This window comes from Pseudopipra pipra, chromosome 1 (assembly GCF_036250125.1).
Source record: "Pseudopipra pipra isolate bDixPip1 chromosome 1, bDixPip1.hap1, whole genome shotgun sequence".
Lineage (NCBI taxonomy): Eukaryota > Metazoa > Chordata > Aves > Passeriformes > Pipridae > Pseudopipra > Pseudopipra pipra.
Genome location: NC_087549.1, coordinates 57,158,451 through 57,179,114, shown reverse-complemented (window position 1 = coordinate 57,179,114; position 20,664 = coordinate 57,158,451). Strand labels below are relative to the sequence as shown.

Sequence of the window (20,664 nt, the reverse complement as noted above, 5' to 3'; positions counted from 1 at the left end):
ATCCAGGGGAGGATACATAAAAGAGATTAATGTTCCTTTTTTAAAGAAAGTTTTTTATTTTCAGATTTTAGGGATACATGCCTAAAAGTCTATGAGAAAGAATTCAAGACGCAGTGAGAAAACACAAAACAAAATAATAGGAAATTTACATCATGGGTAATTAGGCTTTTTTAAAGTATCACAAAAATGTAACAGAAGAAAAAGATCCTAACAAACTTAACTATTAAGTGTGAGATACTGAAAGCTCTGAGCTAATGTTTATGTGAAATGATAAATTTATTTATTGCAGCTGCACAAGTGCTCATAGTGCTGCTTAACCCAAAGTGACTTACAAACTCTATTATAAGCTTATGATTTATAATCATATTTAGAATAATGTATAATATATGATTTATAATTCTATGAAAAACCCATGATACATGAACTTAATCCCCTACTTAGATAATCCACCAGCTATCAGGAATTGCAGGCTTCTCTTCAAGGAGGTATAGACCTGAGCTTATAGGCACAACAGTGTATGAAGTCTTATGACAGCTGTCTCACGAGGCACATACATAAGGGACCTCTTCCACATAAGAGAAAAAGAGGATGTTTTTTGTAACTGAACTTTAAGGGTTAATTGACTAATGCATGTCACATTAACACCAAAAATCATCACACAGGACTGACCGAAAAATGAAAGATTACAGTCAGATGTAGTGCCTGAAGCAAACAGTGAACTTTATGCTTCAGATAACCCTAGCATCTGTGTATCTACCACTGAGAAAATGAATGTATCAGTCTTGGGAAAAAAAAAAATCTGAGAAATTCTCATGTCACCACTCTATAATGCTTGAGTTTAATATTTTTCTCAACCAAAGAAACAGATTCCAGATCTTAGAAATGATAGAGAATAGCACATTTCATTACATTTTCTCTGATGAAGGAAAAAACCCAAATCAAATGCAAATAAAGAAGGAAAAGTTTAGTGTGTGGGGGGTTCTGAATGTACAACTTGGAAATACTTGAAATTGTTTATATTTCAACATCTTGTCTACGAAACAAGAGAAAATATATTTCAGAAAAAGAAGTGTGTCATGGATTTGTGGCTCCTTCTGTTCTCAAAAATCTAAGAAAAATCTTCTGCTTCAAACTCTCAACTCAGCTGGAAGCTCACAGTATTTGACAAAGTTTGGCTGGAGCTTCCACAGCCCATTCCCTCATTGTATTTTCTCACCATGTTTAACTTGACTTTAGCTTTTTTTTTTTATACTTCTGGCCAGGATTAGTAGACTTGACCAGACAGCTTCCATACATAGAAAATACTGTTTAATGTAAAAGGCAGAATTACGGTAAAGCAAAAGAAAGAACATTTTAAAAGGAACAAAGAGTCCATGTGTGTTTAATTTTCTCAGTGCCTCAATTCTGAATTCTTAGGAGTCTCCTCTTATGCTCCTAAAAAGGTGCTTCAGACAGCTTATTTTGCTAAAAGGGAATCTTGGACAACTGCCTTTTGCAGTTTCCAGAGAATGGATTTTAAACATTGTTTATGGCTTTATTATGAATTGTTTGGTTTACATCAGCAAAACGAATCCTGTAACTTGGGTAGGAGTCTGAAAAGGATGTCTTCGCACTTAATCTGGATCGCGAGATATTTCAGCTGTATCTGTTTTATTACTTTTCTGGCATGTTTCTTAGATTGCATGTAATTAATGCAATCCTGTGCAAATTAACAGCACCTTACGGACAGTTAGGTGGGCAGTTCCATAAGGACACACTTTCCATTTCAGGGGCTTAAAATCAGAGACAGTCAAGGACTAATGCCCATGTACATGGAGCAGCATTTCCAAAAGTTTCAAGAGACATAAGTGCACCGATGCAGATAAATGGCACAGCGTCTCCAACATATGCAATACCCAAAATAATGAGAATGAGGTGTCTGAATACATTATATACATCCATAAATTAAGGAAATCCTGTGACTCATTGATGATTAAACATTAAAACTCCTGGTTTTAATCTCAGCTGTCAACTAAGCATCACATAGCCACTCGCTCACTCCTCCACTGGGACCGAGGAGAGGATCAGAAGGGTAAAAGTGAAGAAAGACAGTGTCATAGGTAAAGCAAAAGCCATGTGCACAAGAAGAAGATTGCAAGGAATTCATTCAACATTTCCCATGGGCAAGCAGGTGTTCATCAAGCCCCAGGAAAGCCGTGCTCCATCACACATAACAGTGACTTGGGAAGACAAACACCATCACTCCAATTGTGACCCCCATTCCTTTTTTTTTCCCCCTGTTTTATATGCCCAGTGTGACACCCACATGGTATAGGATTGTCCCCTTGGGCAGTTTGGGTCAGCTGCCCTGGCTGTGTCCACTCCTAACTCATTGTGCATCTCCAGCTTGTTTGCCGGTGGGGTGGGCTGAGGAGAAGAAAAGCCCTCAGCAATAACTAAACATCCCTGTGTTATCAACCGCGTGTTCAGCACAAACACAAAACACAGCCCCATACTAGCTACTGTGATGGAAACTAACTCTACCACAGCAAAAGCCAGTACAACTCCCCACCCCAGTCCAAGACCACTTAGGCGGAAAGCCTAGCTCTTAAAAAGGTAAATGCTAAGCTCTTACCTCAGGTGCTCTGCATTACCATGGGTTCCATTCACTGTGTTAGATGCACTGTATTAATCCACACAAAGCTATTGTAGTGCCTAATGGAGCTGTGAATCACTATTTTCTGATCGATGGATAGATTGTATGGGATTTTCCCTAATCAGGTACTTTAAATAATGAGAATCTCTCCATCTAGCATTGAACAAAGCCACACAAAACTGTGCTTCCCATAAATCTTAGCAGAGTTTGGATAGAGAAAAAAAATTAAGGAAATCACTGAGCAAGAAATACTTACTTTCATTGGTTCACTAAATAAAGAAAAACAAGGACTTGTCTAATTCATAGATAGTGCTAAGATACATATTTACAAACTCCAACTCAGTGCAAAACTAAACAGAAAAATCTGTCAGATTAAAAGAATCTGAGTCCATTCGTCACATATTTTAGACATTCTTCAAATTGTATAGCCATTACATTTCACTGGGCAAATGAGAGGTTCAGTTTTATACATCTGAATCCATACTCCATTTAAATGCAAAGCAATATGTTTATTAAAAGATAAATTTGTCAAAAAGCTTCATTTTGATTAATTTATTTAACATAGTATCCCTTTGTGAATATGTCCATTTATTTTAATGGTAGGGATTTATTTTCTCAAACAAAGGAATACAAAAATTCAGGATGTATAATAAATATATGAAACTGAGGTTTTAATGTTCATGCAAACCTCATACACATATACTGGATATCTGCTAAAACTCCCTAAAACATAAGAACCTATTTAAAAATATTTCCTTTAAAGCAATTGTCTACATTTAAAATTTAAGCCTTAGGGGAAAATTAAAGCAACAACACTTTTACTGCATAATATTCTCATAAAACATGGATGAGTGCTTCACTTCTGATAAAACAACATGTATCAGGAATTTATTGTATTAAGGTACTAGCAGATCAGGGCACAAAGAAAATCATGTTCAGAAAGATGAGAAAGATGATTTGTTGATTAAAAAATAAAAATAAAACCCCAAGCAAATCAACAACTGGTTTTAAAATGAGTATTAGTGTTGCCCTATATAGCCTTCAGATGTTATTGAAGGCACTAACGTTTCTCTAGCTCTATTTTTTACTTTAAGCATTTCCAAATCAGATAGAGAAAGTACTCCCAAGCAAGTAAAAAGGGAGGAATCAGATCAAAGACAAACAATCCACTTTTCATCAGGTCACATGGTCCATGGACTGCAAGGGCAGATGATGTTCAGATACTAGTATGGAATTAAAATACTGTAGGAGGCTTGAAATGGAATTAAAATACTGTAGGAGGCTTGAAATGCTAATTCTTGCTAAAATTGTATATTTGAATAAGCCACTCAGCTTAATCATTGAAATCAAGTTGAAACATGGGTTAGCTTTGCTAATTTTCACTTTAAAAAGATCAAATTTAAAAAAAGTAATGATGCCTTCAAGATTTTTAATTGTGAAGCTGTCACAGAAAAGTAACAGAGCACCAAAGTGGTCAAGTGACATCAGTCTGGATATACAAATTACTTGTGAAGTGGTAATTCCCTTCCTGCAGAGGAATTCTGGACATTACCTTCTTAGGCACTAGGGTCCATTTGATCTGTTTTTGTTTCTGATCACAAACTGTGCTTTTGTGAATATTTGTTAATGATATTGAATAAGTATACATCAAAATGTGTGTAAAGATTTTTAACAAGACAATGTGTCTAACCCAAGAGTTTAGAGACACCTGTAATTTCACAGATTGCTTCAGAAAGTTCAGGCTTCTCATAAAGGAGTATAACAAACCATAATAAACCCAAAACAAACCATAAAGAACAATAGTCTAGAACCATAAAATACAAGATCAAACACCACCAAAGGGAGTGTTAAATGCAGAATAATTTTTGTGCAGAAATGAAGAAAAGACAGTGAACTAAATGGCAAGATATGAAATGCATTAAAAAGGTATGAAAAAGAAACAAAACTGAGCTCCATGGACATTTAAAACTGATCCGAGAATGGAAATGGCAAACTGCAGGCAGAAAAAAGAGCCAGCTCTTTTATGGATTCACAGTGTTCTCTGTATTCCTGCTTGTAATTATATTCTAGGGTGGCAATCAGTCATCAGGAACATCCAAAAAGAGTAATATCCATTGTAATAAAAGTTATTCTATTCATACTGTGTGATGAACCTTTTCCATGATTTAGAATTAATTTCTTCTACATTGAAAGTACTCAAATTATACCACACTAGTGTTTAAGCACAGCGAGATGCATAAACCTTAAGAATGACATTTCAATACAGTTAAATAAAAGTCAGAGGAAGCTTAAGCTCATTTTAAATATAAGACATAGTAACATTTATTTCAAAGACTGGGCTGAATATATTAAGAAGTAATGTTCAGCAAACAGAAGTTTATGGAGAAGACATTATTCTGTCTTGCTTTATAATGAGAGGCTAATCTAACTTATTAGACTGCTTTTCAAAAAACTCTGCTCATCTCTTCTTCTTTTTCCATCTCCTTAGCTCTTACCTTCCAGACTCAAATGTAAACCACGTTGAGTCACGTCCGTATCTCCTCAAAGAGCTCAGAGGCCACATGACCAGCTTGACCTTGGCATTGTGGATGTCCCAGAGATATATGTTTTCATGTGTGATCTGCATTGTACATTCCCCATAGATATCTAAATTTGGTGTAGGCATAAGATATACATTGAATCGTTCTGGAAAAAAACACAAGGTAAGACATCACAAGTTAAAGCAAGATTTTATACTGCCAAAAAAATTGAAATAAAATCTTTAGCTTTGATGGTTCAGAAATCAAGGCCAAATTTCTAGCTTTTAGCAGAGGTGAAGACCCACTGATGTTGAAAAAGTCTTGCTTGTGCAAACGAGAAGAGTGAGAGGGAAATCATCTTCATTTCATTTTCATTATAAATGATGCAGCAGACTGAGATATCTTTCACAGATGATCTGCATAGTCCTCTTGGACATACGTTCCCAGCAACTCAACTGAAATCCTCTTTTATCTTCACATTAACGTCCATGACCCTTTATAAATCAAAATTCACAATAACATGAACTCTGACAGAGACTCCTCACTCAAAACCAGAACTATATGTATCTTGACAAAATATATACGTGCAACCTTATATTGCCTCTTAGAAAAACTGTCCTTGAAATTGCAAACCAAGGTTTACTTATTGAAGCTTGTTAATAATTACATTCCTTGCATTGTTTCTATTTATTTGCCAAAGACATTATTATTTGTCAAATTAACAATTTTAATCATCTGTTGCTTTCTTGAAAAATCTGATTCAACACAACATATTAGTATGGTCATGACATCAATCACTATCAGCTGCACTTCCCTTGCAAAGTGCACTTACTGTGGTAGGAGTCAAGGGCATTAGTAATTTTCTGAAGTGCCTAAATTGCATGTGATAAAATAAGCAACGCAAAAAAAAAAATCCTTAAAAAAGAGGAAAAAAAAAGAAAAACCCCGAAATTATATAAAAGACAATTAACTCATATGGAAGGAAGTAAACCACATTATTAGCAAGAGAATTTTAAATAAAAATGCAATTTTCTTTTTCTGTAAGCTGCTTTTACAAAGAGTGAAAAACTCTGTCAAATTTCCGGTACTACAGTTGGAAGTGCTGGCCTATATTTTAACTCTAAATGAACTGCAGTATTGAGGCTTAATAGCATAATATGGGAGAGTGCAGCTGATTCACAATTTTTATGTCACAGTTTCCTTTCATCTTTGGAAAGGGTAGAAATGCAAAATGTCAATGTTACTGCCTAAAGGTTGTTGACAAAAAAGCAAGAATAATTTTAAGTATGAGCATGAGCAATGCTCACTCAACAAATGATACTGAGAAAATGCTCTTTAAAGGGGCAACTTGTAGGAAAATTGTCTCCAATTACTCGAAAAAGAAATTAGAGTTCGATGTGGGACACTTTTCATCCACTATTTGAACTGAATTTTCTCACAGTGTCCTCATAAAAATTAGGAAGGAATTGAAATTAAAGTGAGAGAAATTTATTGCAATAGTCAAAATTAGATGCGTTTGACATTCAATATCACAGACATTATGTCTCCATTTTTTAGACATTTGATATATATAGCTGTCTGACAAAAGAATTAAAATATTGCAAGTAAATATCTTAGAAGTGTATGAGTGTGTGTGTGTGTGTGTGTGAATAAAGTAGCAAAAGTTTGGTTAAGGAAGTAGTGAAAGCAGGGAACTGCTGGATGAGCAGTAAAAATTGCTGCCCTGCATAGATATAAGTAAACTTGTCATCCCCAATATTATTCTGTTTCAGTCAATTTAATTTTGTCCTATTAATGACTCCCCAGTTGATCCATTCAGTCACAACCTCTTCTCCCAGGCCCTAGTTCTCGTTAGTCATACTAATGGGTGTGTTAGCCCTAAAAGTTTCATTTTATGATTAAGGCCCCAAATGTGAAAGTCCAAACATTGTGTAAAAGTCTTCTGACACACACATCAAATAGATTTGCAGAAGCTGCTGAGGTCACTGAAAAGAATTTCTCCCAACCCTCAGAGGAGTTCATGGGGCAGAGGTCTAATGTAATGCCTACTAAAGTAAATAGAAAGACTCACACATGGGAATATGGGCTGATGACCACACTGGGAAGGGAATAGTAAAGAAAACATAACTTATACTTGCACTGGAATTATATATATCTATATATAAATGTCCTTTCAATATTCATATTATTGCTACTTCCCTGCTCTATTTGAAAGAAAGATGCAGGTGACTGACATGTAAGATGTTTCTCTCTTACATTACATGAAATAACACAATGTATCTATGGGGGAATGGGTTTACTATGTGAGAATGAAAATCTTTCCCTTTCCCTTTCCCTATCTTCACTGATAGAATGTCTCTGACAGCAGATAAATTTAAAAGGTACAATCATTTTCTGAAGTAAACATTAAACTGTTGTGTCAAAGGCACAGAACATTTCAGCTTGGTTTAGATGTTACCAGGATACTCACGAAATGCTCAACTTCTTTGAAGTATTTCAGGATATTATTGCATGAAGGGTAGTCAGGACATATGGTATTCTCAAACTGTCAGGAGACATTTGCTGACTTTGCATGGGAGGTCAGTGTCTAAGGTGAGATATCGTGGATTAAAGGAAGTATGTCTGATTAAAGTGAACATCAGCTGCAGGGCAAAATGTAGCACCCTTGGAACGTAATCAAATTGGCAAGAAAACCAAGGGTACAAATATATGTGCTGGACATGATTTGGGATGGATATATTTGCTTTTGGAACAAAAACTATACTTTTGAGTAGTGGGCAAATGAGGACAGGGAAAAGTGTAGATACTATTAAATGATTTTATTAATTAACATGCAGAGTCTAATTTTTCAATTTCAGAAAATATTTGAACAGGTATCTATTAGCTAATGGTAATACAGTCAATTCAATTTTTAGTGGCATGCTTTGCCCTTAAACTTATCCAGGTAAGTACAAATATTCATAGGCCAGATTTGGGAATCCCAGTTAAATTCTGGTTCAGACACCATCTGCATATGAGTGGGATGAGATAATAACAGTTCAGTGGATAACAAGACTAAGCAAATGAAGTTAGTGAGGGACCCAGAAAGGAGGGAGATGGAAGAAACCAAGCAAGTAGATGTGATATTGTTGGACAAGGTAAGACTGAGACTGAGCAGGTGCAATTCCTCAGCATTCAGCACCCCTATCCTCCTACCTCCTCGAAAACTGGTGAGAACAAAGTTAAGGGACTGGGGGAGCCAGGATGAGAAAAAAATGCTGATATATTGCAACACTTATTATTCCACTCAATGTAACTGCTCTTTCCCATCTCCTTGAATAAGCAGAGCAATGCTTCATCATACACTTTGTACACGAAAAGGTGTTTAGCATTTGGGCTTTGGCAAGAATACAACACTTAATAATGTTTTCCAGGGCATAGGAGCATAAGAGTCTTTATTAAAATGAGCATATTGACTGAGATGGAGACTTGGCAGCAACTCCAAAATGCTAACAGCCTTCCTGCTGTACTGGGGAAGAAAAATCATAGAAACCCAGTGATCCTGGTTCTGCCATTTTATCACTGGATTCCTCTGCCTAAATCATTCCAGTTGGAAAATCGACCAGATGACATCGCAATCTTGTAATCCAGATGCTTAGTTTCATTTCAGTTTTAATAATTGGTAAAAAATTACTTATGGAAGGAGACAGTCTGGTTTGTGGGGCCTATATAAATAAGAACAGGCTTTAAAAGCAAATACTCAGTTTACAAATGAAATAAACTCCTCCACCTATGACACTTCCACCTGTGGCTAATTTTCAGGTGGAAAGAGAACTTTAAGTCTTGAAGGGACAACATTTTGTGTTCATTCATATGTTGGATTTACTAGAATGTTTCACTTCTGCTTCTGCTTCACGGTGAGGAACCAGGACTTCAGAAATAATTTTTTTCCTTTGATTAGAAATATTCTGCTTTGCTTCCATTAAAAATGCATGAAAATGTTTATAAGCATCTCAATAAAAATATGAAGGCTACCATAGATAAATATTTTGAATTGTTTCAGTGATAAGCAGTAAGGTAGAGAAGAATCTGAAGTCTTACTGGATTAACCAGCCATTTAAACTGTAAACACCTTACGTTTCTGAATAAAGCTGTCTGTGTTTCATTTATTTGAAAAATGAACAAACAAATCCAATGTATGAAAATGGATTAAGGATAACAGAAGATGAATCAAAATCATTCAAAGTGTTTTTATGTATTAAATTACAGAGATTCTACAGACCCTAGAAAATGCCCTAAAACAAGTCAGCTCTGTGAATGTAATTATGAAGTCTCTATGCTTTGGCTATATTTTATAATCTCAATATGTAGCACAAAGAAATAACTCATAATCCTCTTCTGAGGATTCGAGGATGTTGTTCACTATGAAAAGCTACATTTTTGCTAACAAGAATTAAGGATTTTCTTGCAATTAAAATCCAGGAAGCAAGACTGGTACTCCTGTGGAATGTTTTTAAATAAAAAAAAGAAGGCAAAACCAAAGTTATGAAAGAAGAAAAACCTTACAAAGGAAATAATTTTATGGGATATTAATTTAAGTATTAGACAGGGAGGAAAAGCTAAAAAAACAATTATCTTTTAAACTCTTTCAGACTTTTAAAATCAAAATTAGCTTTATAATGCCGTAAAATTAAAAAAAAAATCAAAAAACCCAAAACATGTAATAGAAAAGCATCATATTGATATCACAGACATGATAAGTAACAATAAACTAGCTGTAGCAGTAAAAGATGGATCTGGCCCTATCTTCAGTTTAAAAATTTGCATTTTACCATTTGCCCATTTTCTTCAGGTTTTAAATCAGGTTTACAAGTACAGTTTAATAGAATATGATTTAGCACAAGTGTTCAGCTCTGTTAGTGCTATTATTTAGTGTTCAAAATAGACAGGAATAGAGTCTTCACAAAACAGAAGCACCTGCTCCTAAAGAGTGAATTTATCAATAGTCTACACATAATGCTTTTTTTAACCAATATTGTCTTGAATATTCTGGTTTCTTTTTCACAGTAAATATAGTCTGTCATTGTATACTGTCCATTTGGATGCCTTCTTAGAAATTGCTACCTTTTATAGAGAATGAAAACAATGACACACTGGAAGCAGTGAGCATGGACAAATTCTAGATATGATGTCACCTGGGAAGATAAAAGTTTTAAAAAACCCAAACATTTGTTTTTGTCATTACATTTTGGAATATATTGGAAATGCTTCCAAATTCACTGAGAGCTGAAAAGGAAGCTTCCAATTCCCCTAAACAAAGTCAGTACTCTACATTCACAATTTCTTTGCTTAGCAGCAGCTTGAGAAACCTAAGGATTATGAAATGTGTATGTAGGTATCACAGGAAGTCAACAGTGTTATAAGATCCAACTTAGTCCAGATTTTCTTTCCTGGAGTTATAACTCTGTACTATTATTTGTCTTATCATTTCATATACAGCTTCACTGCCATTATACTGAAATATCTGAATAGGATCAGGAGGTGACGCCTTTACTGATTTTGCTATCATACTGTATTTTAATTATTTAGCAAATAATCCAAATGGACATACATAAGCACTAAGAAACTGTGTTTGGTGTGAAAAGAAGTTTAAACAGAAACGAGGTTGCTGCTTTAGGACTGAGGAACACGTACTAGGAGAGATGGCTGGACAGCAACAGAAACTTCATTTTACATCTCACTTTTATTGGAAGCTGCGTATCATTCTAAACTAAGCAGCCATTAGTTGTGAGCCTTAAATTTAAAAAGAAAACCACCTAAGGGTAATTTTCTGCATCAGAGTTTACACAGCAAGACTTATGGTAATACTTCTTGAAAGTAATAACGGAGGTAAAATCCAGCAAGAAGCTTTTTGTTACTGATGTGCTTTGCACAAGAATTGCTTAGATGTCTTGTCTCTACTTCCTACAAGACATAGTAGCTAGAGCTCTCTGCTGTAAGCAGTGCTGCTTTACAGCGTGCCTCTTTTTGTTGTCAACACTGCAGAATTGCAGTGCAACTAAAGTAAAACAGATCTCACTAGCACTTACTGAACAACTCAGAACTATAAAAAATATGGGTTTTTGCAAATCATATTGTTGCATTCCTATCACAGAGAATCAGGTGTCTTCCCTTCTGAAATCTAAAGTTCATCTCAGGAGACCCTCAAGAGTGAGAGCGGGACAATAAACAGGCTCAGATGTAATAAAAAGAGGTATTAAACAAATGATAGAAAACATGTATTTTCCTTGCCAAGTATTTTCTGAAATGTGATTCCTTGAGTATAAAAAAATATAAGAAGGATTTTAGCCATTTTAATGGTCCCAGGGTATATATAACAACAATTAAGAAAATTATTTCTAATGTTGCAAACTGAGGGTAGCGCCCTCAGTGGTCACATACAAAAACTAAACCACAAACTTACAGAACAGAAAGTTGTTGTTTGTTTTTTTCAAGAGAGAGCCAGTTTACCTGATCCATTCAGTGAATATCTTTACACCATGCAAATGTCCTTTAAGGACAAGAATGGGCAAGTAGTTGAACAGATGAACATTGCATATTAAAAATATTATTGCTTGGAAAATGCAAAGCAGCTCATGAAAATCCCACCTTATTAGGCTAGTTCTTCTATGACCAAGGAAGTATCTTTATTAAATTTTAAACATTTCAGAAACTTTCTAGGGCAAAGTAACCATTTAAAAAAAACTCAGTGGAATGAGATACAATTAATGGTTAATATATCTGTTATTGTGGGATTAATGGTATTAACACTTGTCATATCATGGAGATATCAACAGTATAACATCATTATTCAATTTCTCTTAGCTTTTAAAAGTGCAAAAACATAAATTTATCTAAAATTGAAAAACCATTGACATTATAATGTTTATTACAAACTGTGGTCTTGCTCAGATATCAAGAGACATCTTTTGTTCAGTGACTTGGAAGAAAGCCCTTGTATGGATCATGCAACAGAACTTTCATGAAACTAGATGCTGAGGCTTTGAGGTTGTATTACAGGTTTTACAAACTGTATTCTCACATCTCTGTTTCAAATAAACATCAATAAATTGACTAACTCGAGAGGAATTCTATGAAGTTGTCATACTTGCAATATATTTCGAAATAATGACATTCAAAGGTACTATACCAGTGTACAGTTTTTATTTAACACAAAAAAATAAAATTATTCAGACAGTGACACAGCTGCCACCTTCACAATGAGCAAAATTTTAGATGCTTCATACACATAGCCACTTTTCATGAATTTCCAATTCAAAAATTAACTTCGGCCTTTCAGTTTCAGGTCAACAAAAGATCAGTAAACTTTTAAAATGTTTTTAGGTATCTTTTGAACTACAATGTTCGATAGCATGTGTGTAAGAGCTATAATATGGGGAAAATGTGTAAGAAAATAAACTAAAAATTTGAATTTTTTATAGCCCACCAGATGATTCCACCCTACAACTACTCACCTTTTCAATACCGCTGTCATATGGGGAATGATACCGCCAGGTTTGCAGAATAAGATAACAAGTATAAACTGAAGTCATGATTCCACTCAACCAATTTTACTAAAGGAATCTGCTACAGAAATTTCATTGCAACTGCAGGTTCTTACAGCCAGATAAATGAACAAAATGGTAGATTTCAAACCAATAGTAAGAATCTCTGTACTTTTCCCTCCTTCCAAGTTGATTAAAAGACACTCAAAACAGAATTTGCTTTGCTTCTGAACAAGACAACTTTGAATATTAAGCATGCTTATTAAAATGCAAAGTTGTGCATCAAGGGGATGAGGGAAGGATGTGGATAGGTGTCAGAATTATTTGTCTGAGATACTGTAACTAATGATTTAGTAGAGCATGATTGTCAAATATTGGATTATATATATTCAGTCACTTGTTTTAAAAGAATACAGCTAATGATACCCTCCATGCATTATTATTCATGTGATTTGTACAACAAATACATGCTTTGCCTCTTTGTTTCCTTTCATTTATTTACTTAGAACAATAAAGATGCTAATTATGTTCATATATGCTGGTTGGTAGCACTGCAATTAATTTCTAGACTAAGGCAATTGAATCAAGACTAGTTCATACAACAGATCTAATCTATGTTGCCTGGAGGTCACGTGTGTGTAACTGGATCTCTTTCAAGAACATGGTAAAATGTAATATTTTCCATCTATGTCCAAAAGCTGCTGGATGGTACATGAATGTACTGCATGAAGAATTTGAGGAATTTCATGATATTTTTCTGCTCACATCACAGACTTTTGGCTCGATTTATTTCCTATCACATTTGTGAAGGAGCTCCCCCTGCTCACATAAGTTCTCCCTTCAATAGCACACATTGAGTTTTATACCTACGGCCTATGAACATACAGCAGATGGGATGCTTTGAGTGGTGTCTGATCATTATCACTTTCCTACAACATTAGTAGCTTTCCCTTTGTTAAGTAGTTTGAGACTACAAATTGAATTCTGTGTCTCATAGCAGGCAAATAATTTTACAAATATTTGAGCTTATTATAAATCACATTTCAACGTATCTGTTTTTTGACCAAAATTCCTTAAAGATTTCTGTATATTTTGTGCTATATGCTATAAGGTTCAGAGAAATTAATACAATATAATCAATATAATGCCATTCATTCTGTAATTTAATTATGTAATTTTGTTTATAATGATAGTTGGCTTGATGTTTTATGACCATTGAAGCAGTGTGTGTTATTACTTTGTTGAAAGCTATTGCATCTTATAAAAGCATCAAGACAGTAATAATCATTGAGAGCTGTAATTTAGGAAGGAATAAATGAGCACATTTTGTGTTGCCCTCGTATTCATTAATAGGAATTAAATGACAGGATAATCACAGATTTTCTTTTGTTATTGCATATTCCACCCACTAGCATTCTTCCTGTGCATGTGTTTAATCCAAATAGCCCTTAGATGAAGATTTAAACCTCAGGCTTAGTGCTGACTAGCATCTGTCATTGCCCTTTTCACCCATATTTGACAACATTTAGATGATCCTGTCTTCAATATTCAAGACAGGTGTGAATTTAAAGCAAATATGTGTTTTGCAGTCCAAATTGGTGTTAATATGTTCATCATTGTCTTTAAAAGGCTGCAGAACAAGAGCTGCTGTTTTATTCCTCTGCACAGAGGCCATAATTTCCAGAACCAGAAGGGTCATGGTCATTATTTCCCATGACAGGAAAATGAGATCACTATGAAGACACGAATTCATTCTACATATGCTATTTGGCATGAAATTTATTTATCCTTATTTGTAGAAATAAACAGGATTAAGCTTCAAAAACACATCCAAATGTTTAGTTACGAATGATGTGCTTCTAGATAATAGCAAAAGTCCCCACAACAACAAACAAAAGCAAAGATAACATGGGACATCACCTAAGAACTGATCTAGGAGTAAATACAAAGTTACTTACCATTTTGTTCTCTCTGAACTCCAGCAGCAAGCAAATCTGGTTCCCCAAGACTTATATCATTGAGCCTGGCTCCTAGACACTCCATGCAAAGATGTTTGCACCACTCCTCTGCCTCTAGTTCTGGGCAAACAGAAAAAAAATTTGTTCATATTGACATTTTACCAAAAAAAATATGAAGTTAAAAGTATAAAGCGTATCCTACTGATACGTTTTATGACAGTATGCTTGTGTTGAAACACGAGTCACTAGTGTAAAGTTCCACATGAATTTCTTTGCCTTGATTTATGAAGTTTTAAAAAGGGTTTACACTATTAGGACTGTATCTTCCATTCCAAAATTTGAGGATAGGAGGTCAAGTTGACAAAGAAGAGGAATAATGAATTTTCAAGGCTGTATATTTCTACTAGGTTTTCTTGAAAGAAAAAATGCAATTTAGAAAAACTTTAGATCTTATAGCTGAAATATTCTTTACTGCTTTTTAGGTGAGTTTGAACTATTAAAGCACTTTCTATTTCTAAAGGTGCTAAAGCATTTTTCTGAGAGCAAAGAAAAAGTAATAAAATGATCTTCAAATGCTAAACTTCCATCTCTGCTGTAGTGAATGTCTGTGTCTGGCAAGTTAGTCTGAATAATTAATTTCTTCAGTTCTGTTCAACTTCTTTTGGTCTCAGAGCAATTTAGGCAGTAGTTGAAATGTTTATCTGAAGATTCAAAACCTCCCAGTCCTTTCTGAGTCCTCCATTGCATCCCATTGATGTACATCTGAAAGCTCTGTATCTGCCAGTCTACCAAGACGTAAAGAGTCCAAGGAGTAACTCCTACACACGCCACAACAGCCTCTCCATTCACCTCCAGCTTCATCCTTCCACTTCCCAAACTTAATATCATGAAATCTCTGGCATTGGTCAAACAAGCAACATCTCAAGTTGGTGTTAATACAGTGTGAAATCACAGCTAAGAAAAATCATGCAACTACCCTGACTGTCTTTTATTACAAGATAGCCTTCTCCTATCTTGTAATAAAAGATAGGAGACTTTCAGGAAAGCAAGCTTGGCACCAGGCAAGCATCCTCAGCATCCATGGTCCCAGTCAATCTATATCCAATCATCTTTAGGAGTGAGTGACTCCAGAAGTTAGAAATGTCTGTATTAAACTGCCACAGTCTTTTAACTCCTATTTTCGGGGACATCTGGAAAATACTTTTGTGACAATCTCTCCAACATAGTACTGAAATTTGGAGAGAGAAAAATATCCCATGCAAGCCCCAAAGCGTTTAGTGATGATGACTCATTGTAATTAGTGAAAATTTATATCCAAGAAAAAACTGTTCTATGTCTAATTGGTACAGTCATCAAATTATTGCCTGGTTAGGCATAGATCTCACATGACAGAAACATTTGCTAGACAAGAAAGGGAGACTGGCATGCAATTCCAGGTCTCCAAAAACCTTTGGATACCCTCCTTTGTTCAGGGTCTTGAATAATCCATGAACAGATTGTTCCTGATTTATTCTGGCTATCAGCTGCCTGAGTTCCCAGACAGACAGCTCAAATAATAGAGACTATTTGGGGATTTTTGATAGCCAAATGGGGTGGTTGTCACAAAAATTTGGGGGGACTTCTTCAGAGTGTTGTGGGAGAAGTGGTTTCTCTTAACCTTTCCTGCTTTTTTTCAGTCTTTGTCTCAGGACAAGAGTTGGTCTTCTCATAACATTCTCAGCTTCTTCTAGTAAGAGACAGAACATTCTGTCAGTAACATCCAGATGACATTTAACTTTGTATGTGAGAAGAAAATATTGAGGTAACAGCATACTGTTTTTTCAACACTTCTACAGATACAGCCTCCTTAATGGAAGTAGCAAATAGGTATATCTTTGCATAGCAATAAAAATTTATGGCTTTTAAAATGAGCAAGACGAATTTGTTTAAAAACATTCTGTTCATGCATGAAGAAATATCCCTTCTGTTTTCCCTTCCTCTCCTTCAGCCTTCGCTAGATATTCATGAGGTCTGTTGAACCAAAGCCATGCCTTACAAACCACACTCTCCCACGGAGAGGGTGTCATGCCAGGGAGATGACAGAACTGGACCACAAGACATGCTGCCATATTCTAGCAGTGTGTGGAAGGGGTGTGGGGGCAGCACACCTGTACACAGGTGAGTTAAGCTGTTTCTGGGAGAGTTTGCACTGTGTTGCCCAACATCTGCTTCCAGCTACAGATAAACACAGGGCAATCATTGCAGAAAGGTGGTAGCACAAAGGAGACAGCGCAAATCTAGGCAAATACTCCCATGCTTCCTTCCCTTATTTTCTGCCTAAGCTGTATCACAGAACATTATACATGCTGAAAGAATGCATGGCTTTATATAAAGCTTGCATTTTTTCCTGAAGTTTGGTCAGGACATAACATTTTACGTATTTTACAAAATGCACATTTTATTACTTTTTTTCACTGTGCCTGGACCCAGACTGAAAGGGCATGTACTGAAAATGTAGAATGAGATGATGGTAAACAAACACTAAACTAACCTTTCAAATATTACAAATATCTAAGGAGAAAGGGAAACATTGGTATTTCCATAAATCCAGCCTAATATCAATATATATTCAGAACAGGACTCTTATACAAAGGCAACAAGTTCTATTTATACGTATTCTCACATCACATTTCCAGTAGATATTTTCAGAAACAAACAAACAAATGCATTGTTCTAGGAAGCTGTTTCTCGTGTGTGTCTTTGTTTCATCTCCTCAATCTGTCTGCATCTCTCTTTTTCAGCAACATCTAGATCTTGAAAGTTTGGACCCAGAAACTGCCTTTCACAGTATCTGACTCTGGCAGTTTAATTTAAGCTGCTGCTGCTTTGCTGCCAAACATCAATGATTAGGCCCAGACTAGATCATTCTCCAACTGCCATACAGAAGAAACTTATCTTAGTATGAGCATTATAAGACCATGGCTATATTTTGCAAAGCATAGGCTATAACATGCATTATACTGCTGTATAACTCAAAATTTCTATCTTACAAAAATGATCAACTTAATGCTACAGAAAATATAGTTTCAATGCAGAACTGAAATATCTTCCCACAGAACTGTGAGGATTTGTGTCTGCTGTCAGAAGAATCAACATTATCTACAAATGTGTCTAGAAGGTCAGGGGTGCGAAGGTAGTGTGTGAGTTAGTTTTGCCTAGTGCAGCCTGATAGCTATTGGTTACTTGCAGGGAATTGCCTTCAACCTTTTTCTTTACAGACACGCAGAATCTTCTTTAGAAGCAGATGAATTATCCTTCAAAGCCAAAGCCTTGTTTTTCCTTTCATCATATCCATCTTTAAAGCAATTCACTGTTCTTTTGTAAAAGATCTATAGAATGCTTTGTGTTTCTGGATAACAAATTAAATATTACCTATTATTTAAAAAAATTATTTATTATGTGGTACATAAATGCATCGTTCATGGCAGCAATCTTTAAGAATGACAGGTACTATGTCTCAAAACAGAGATATCACAGTTACTTCTTTATTTTGATTATATGCATATATTGAAACAGATGAAATATTACAGTGGGAGTAAGTCATAAAAAACTGTCAGGAAAATTTTTCTCTTTAATGCATGTAGATTAGATTTATTGGTGGTAATGCTGAGTTTTTAGTCATAACTGGTACTTGTCATTGAAAAATTTAGTTTCCTTTTAAGATAACTGAATTCCTGGGCCGAATGATAAATTGTAAAGTAAGTTCTCACAGCTATAAATAAAATCAAAATACTCGAATTTTTATCTTTACTGTTATTCTATTATAAAATGCTGCTATACAAATGTCATGAGATGAGATAAAATGTAAAGAGATGGGAGACCTTAATTAGGTACTGTCTATTGCATAATAAACATTACTAAGAACTGTAAACTTCTTACTCATCTTGTTATTGGCAATATTTTCCCCACAGTTAAACTGAGCTTCTAGGTCACACCTGAGGTGATATGTAATTTCTGCTTCAGTTCTCAGGTGATTAAAACAGCGCTGTACCTAGTCTGATCACTGTATTGCAAATAGGTGATACCACAGGATGATAAGTGGGCTTGTTGATACAATAGCAATGATGAAATAATATTGGCCAATGAAATATAGAAATATAAAATTTTCCTAGTGAAAGTGTTCTTCTACTTACAGTTTAAAACAGTTCATTATGCACAACATACTCTACAGGGAGGAGCAGAGATACTGATATATGAACACATTTAAATTTACTGTCCTTAGAAATGCTCTAGATCTCTTTCTATCTGGCCTCTAGATCTCCAAGGCTAGAGGTGGGATGGTTTTCAGACTCCTAACTTAAGAAGCATTTTGTGTGTGGACTTAACCAAATACCTTCTGAGTCCCGATAGCTTCATGTTCTTTCATATTTAACCTCTTGTGTTCACATGGCACAATCCTACAGGAGCCTTTCATCTTCCACCACAAGTTGCCAGAAGAATCAAATGCCTCTAGGCTGAGATAAAGCCCCAAAAAATTGACCCCTACTGAACCCCGGTTCAGTTCAGCTTCTGTCTCCTTGAGTAAGGCCATTTCCTGTTCTGCAAGGAATCTCCATTCCAGGAGATCTTTTTCATCATTATAACCAGCAATTTATTGTATTTGTAAAAAAAATGGTTCAATTATATGCATCCCTTAAAGACAGACCTCTTCTCATGCTGCCCACGTAAAGTGACGTGATCAATAATTTAAGTTGGAAATAGCGAGTGTACAATATTAGAGGGTGACAACAAACACTGTCCTTGTGCAAATCAAAAAACCTCACTTTCAGTTTTGCCTGATGTCAAACTGTGCATATCTAAAATGTTACGTTTCTTCACTTCTGAAACATTTTTATGTATTTGCTGCACAAATGGTTTGACTCTTCTTCCCTCTAAACTACATTTATAAGAAATCCAAATCCAACTAAATATTCTTACTCTGGAAGAAACTGGAGAGAATCTGTACAGATTAGTAGGACTTAGACCTGATGTTTCCTACCAAGAAAGAAAGATGATGATGAAAGATGGGCCAATTTATCTCTTCTAGAAATCACCCAGGCTTAATTAGAAGTTTATAAGAAAAAAAATTATAAAATTCCCACAGGACTGTTGTGCTGTTACACTGCATCACATACAATATATGTAGCAACTTATTTTTTTTTTGGTTGACTAACAAATAACACTATTGCCTGCAGGCATATAATTTCTTATAAAAATCAACAATACCATAAAACATCTATCCTTTATCAGGATGTATATCATCCTTTGATGATTCAAACATAATTTTATTTTATAAATATTTAAAATCTGTTATTCTAGCCGTGTCTCTGTTACTTTGGGCACTTTTACTAAAGCACATCACACACAGTCAAACACAGATACAAATCAAAAGCAATGTGGCTATTTCTTATCTTTGTTCAGAGGAAGAGAGGGATAGTGCTTATTTTTGTAATAAGGTAACTGATTAACATTGGCTATGAATGAATTAGGCAATTTTATTTTAAATGACAGCTAGGAAGCAATGAATGGAAATATGTCCTATTTATTTTAAGAGAACAGAAAATCAGACCGCATACAGACTAAAACTTGCTAGCAGCAGATAATGGGCTGCAAGTCTGAAAGCAACTGATTTATTAAAATTAGTTTTTTATTGACCACTTATATTTGAAGATACGTTATGACATATGGGACTCATATAGAATTTTTGATTGTGTTTCAAATAATACTACCTCAAAGGAAACTTTTTCGTATTTTTCTTGAACTGTGATTTTTGAATATTTTACCCAGAGTAAAGTGTCCTGTTATTATATAAGTGTATATCATTGAACCAAAAGCCAAAGGAAAGTCATGAAAAAAAATGACATATGCTGTTAAATTATATTAATTTACTGAAAATACTATATATTCAAGCAGTGACAAAATATTTTAAAGGAATCCTGAACATATTCTTTGAAAAAGAAGTTGGTGAGTCATGTTCCCCCAAAATTTCTTGTCATTGCCACTTTTTTCTT

At 35.0% G+C, this 20,664-nt stretch overlaps 1 protein-coding gene across 2 annotated transcripts in view; it reads right to left on the bottom strand.

The window, feature by feature from the left end:
• Window positions 1–20,664, bottom strand: part of DOK6 (docking protein 6) — a 265,261-nt gene that overhangs the window by 95,421 nt on the left and 149,176 nt on the right. For both annotated transcript variants that reach the window (XM_064657745.1, XM_064657736.1), the window contains exons 4-5: window positions 14,636–14,755; window positions 5,131–5,320 (exon numbers count right to left, since the gene is read on the bottom strand). In XM_064657745.1, the coding sequence (XP_064513815.1) occupies window positions 5,131–5,320; window positions 14,636–14,755 (310 nt within the window). The remainder of the gene's footprint in view (window positions 1–5,130; window positions 5,321–14,635; window positions 14,756–20,664) is intronic.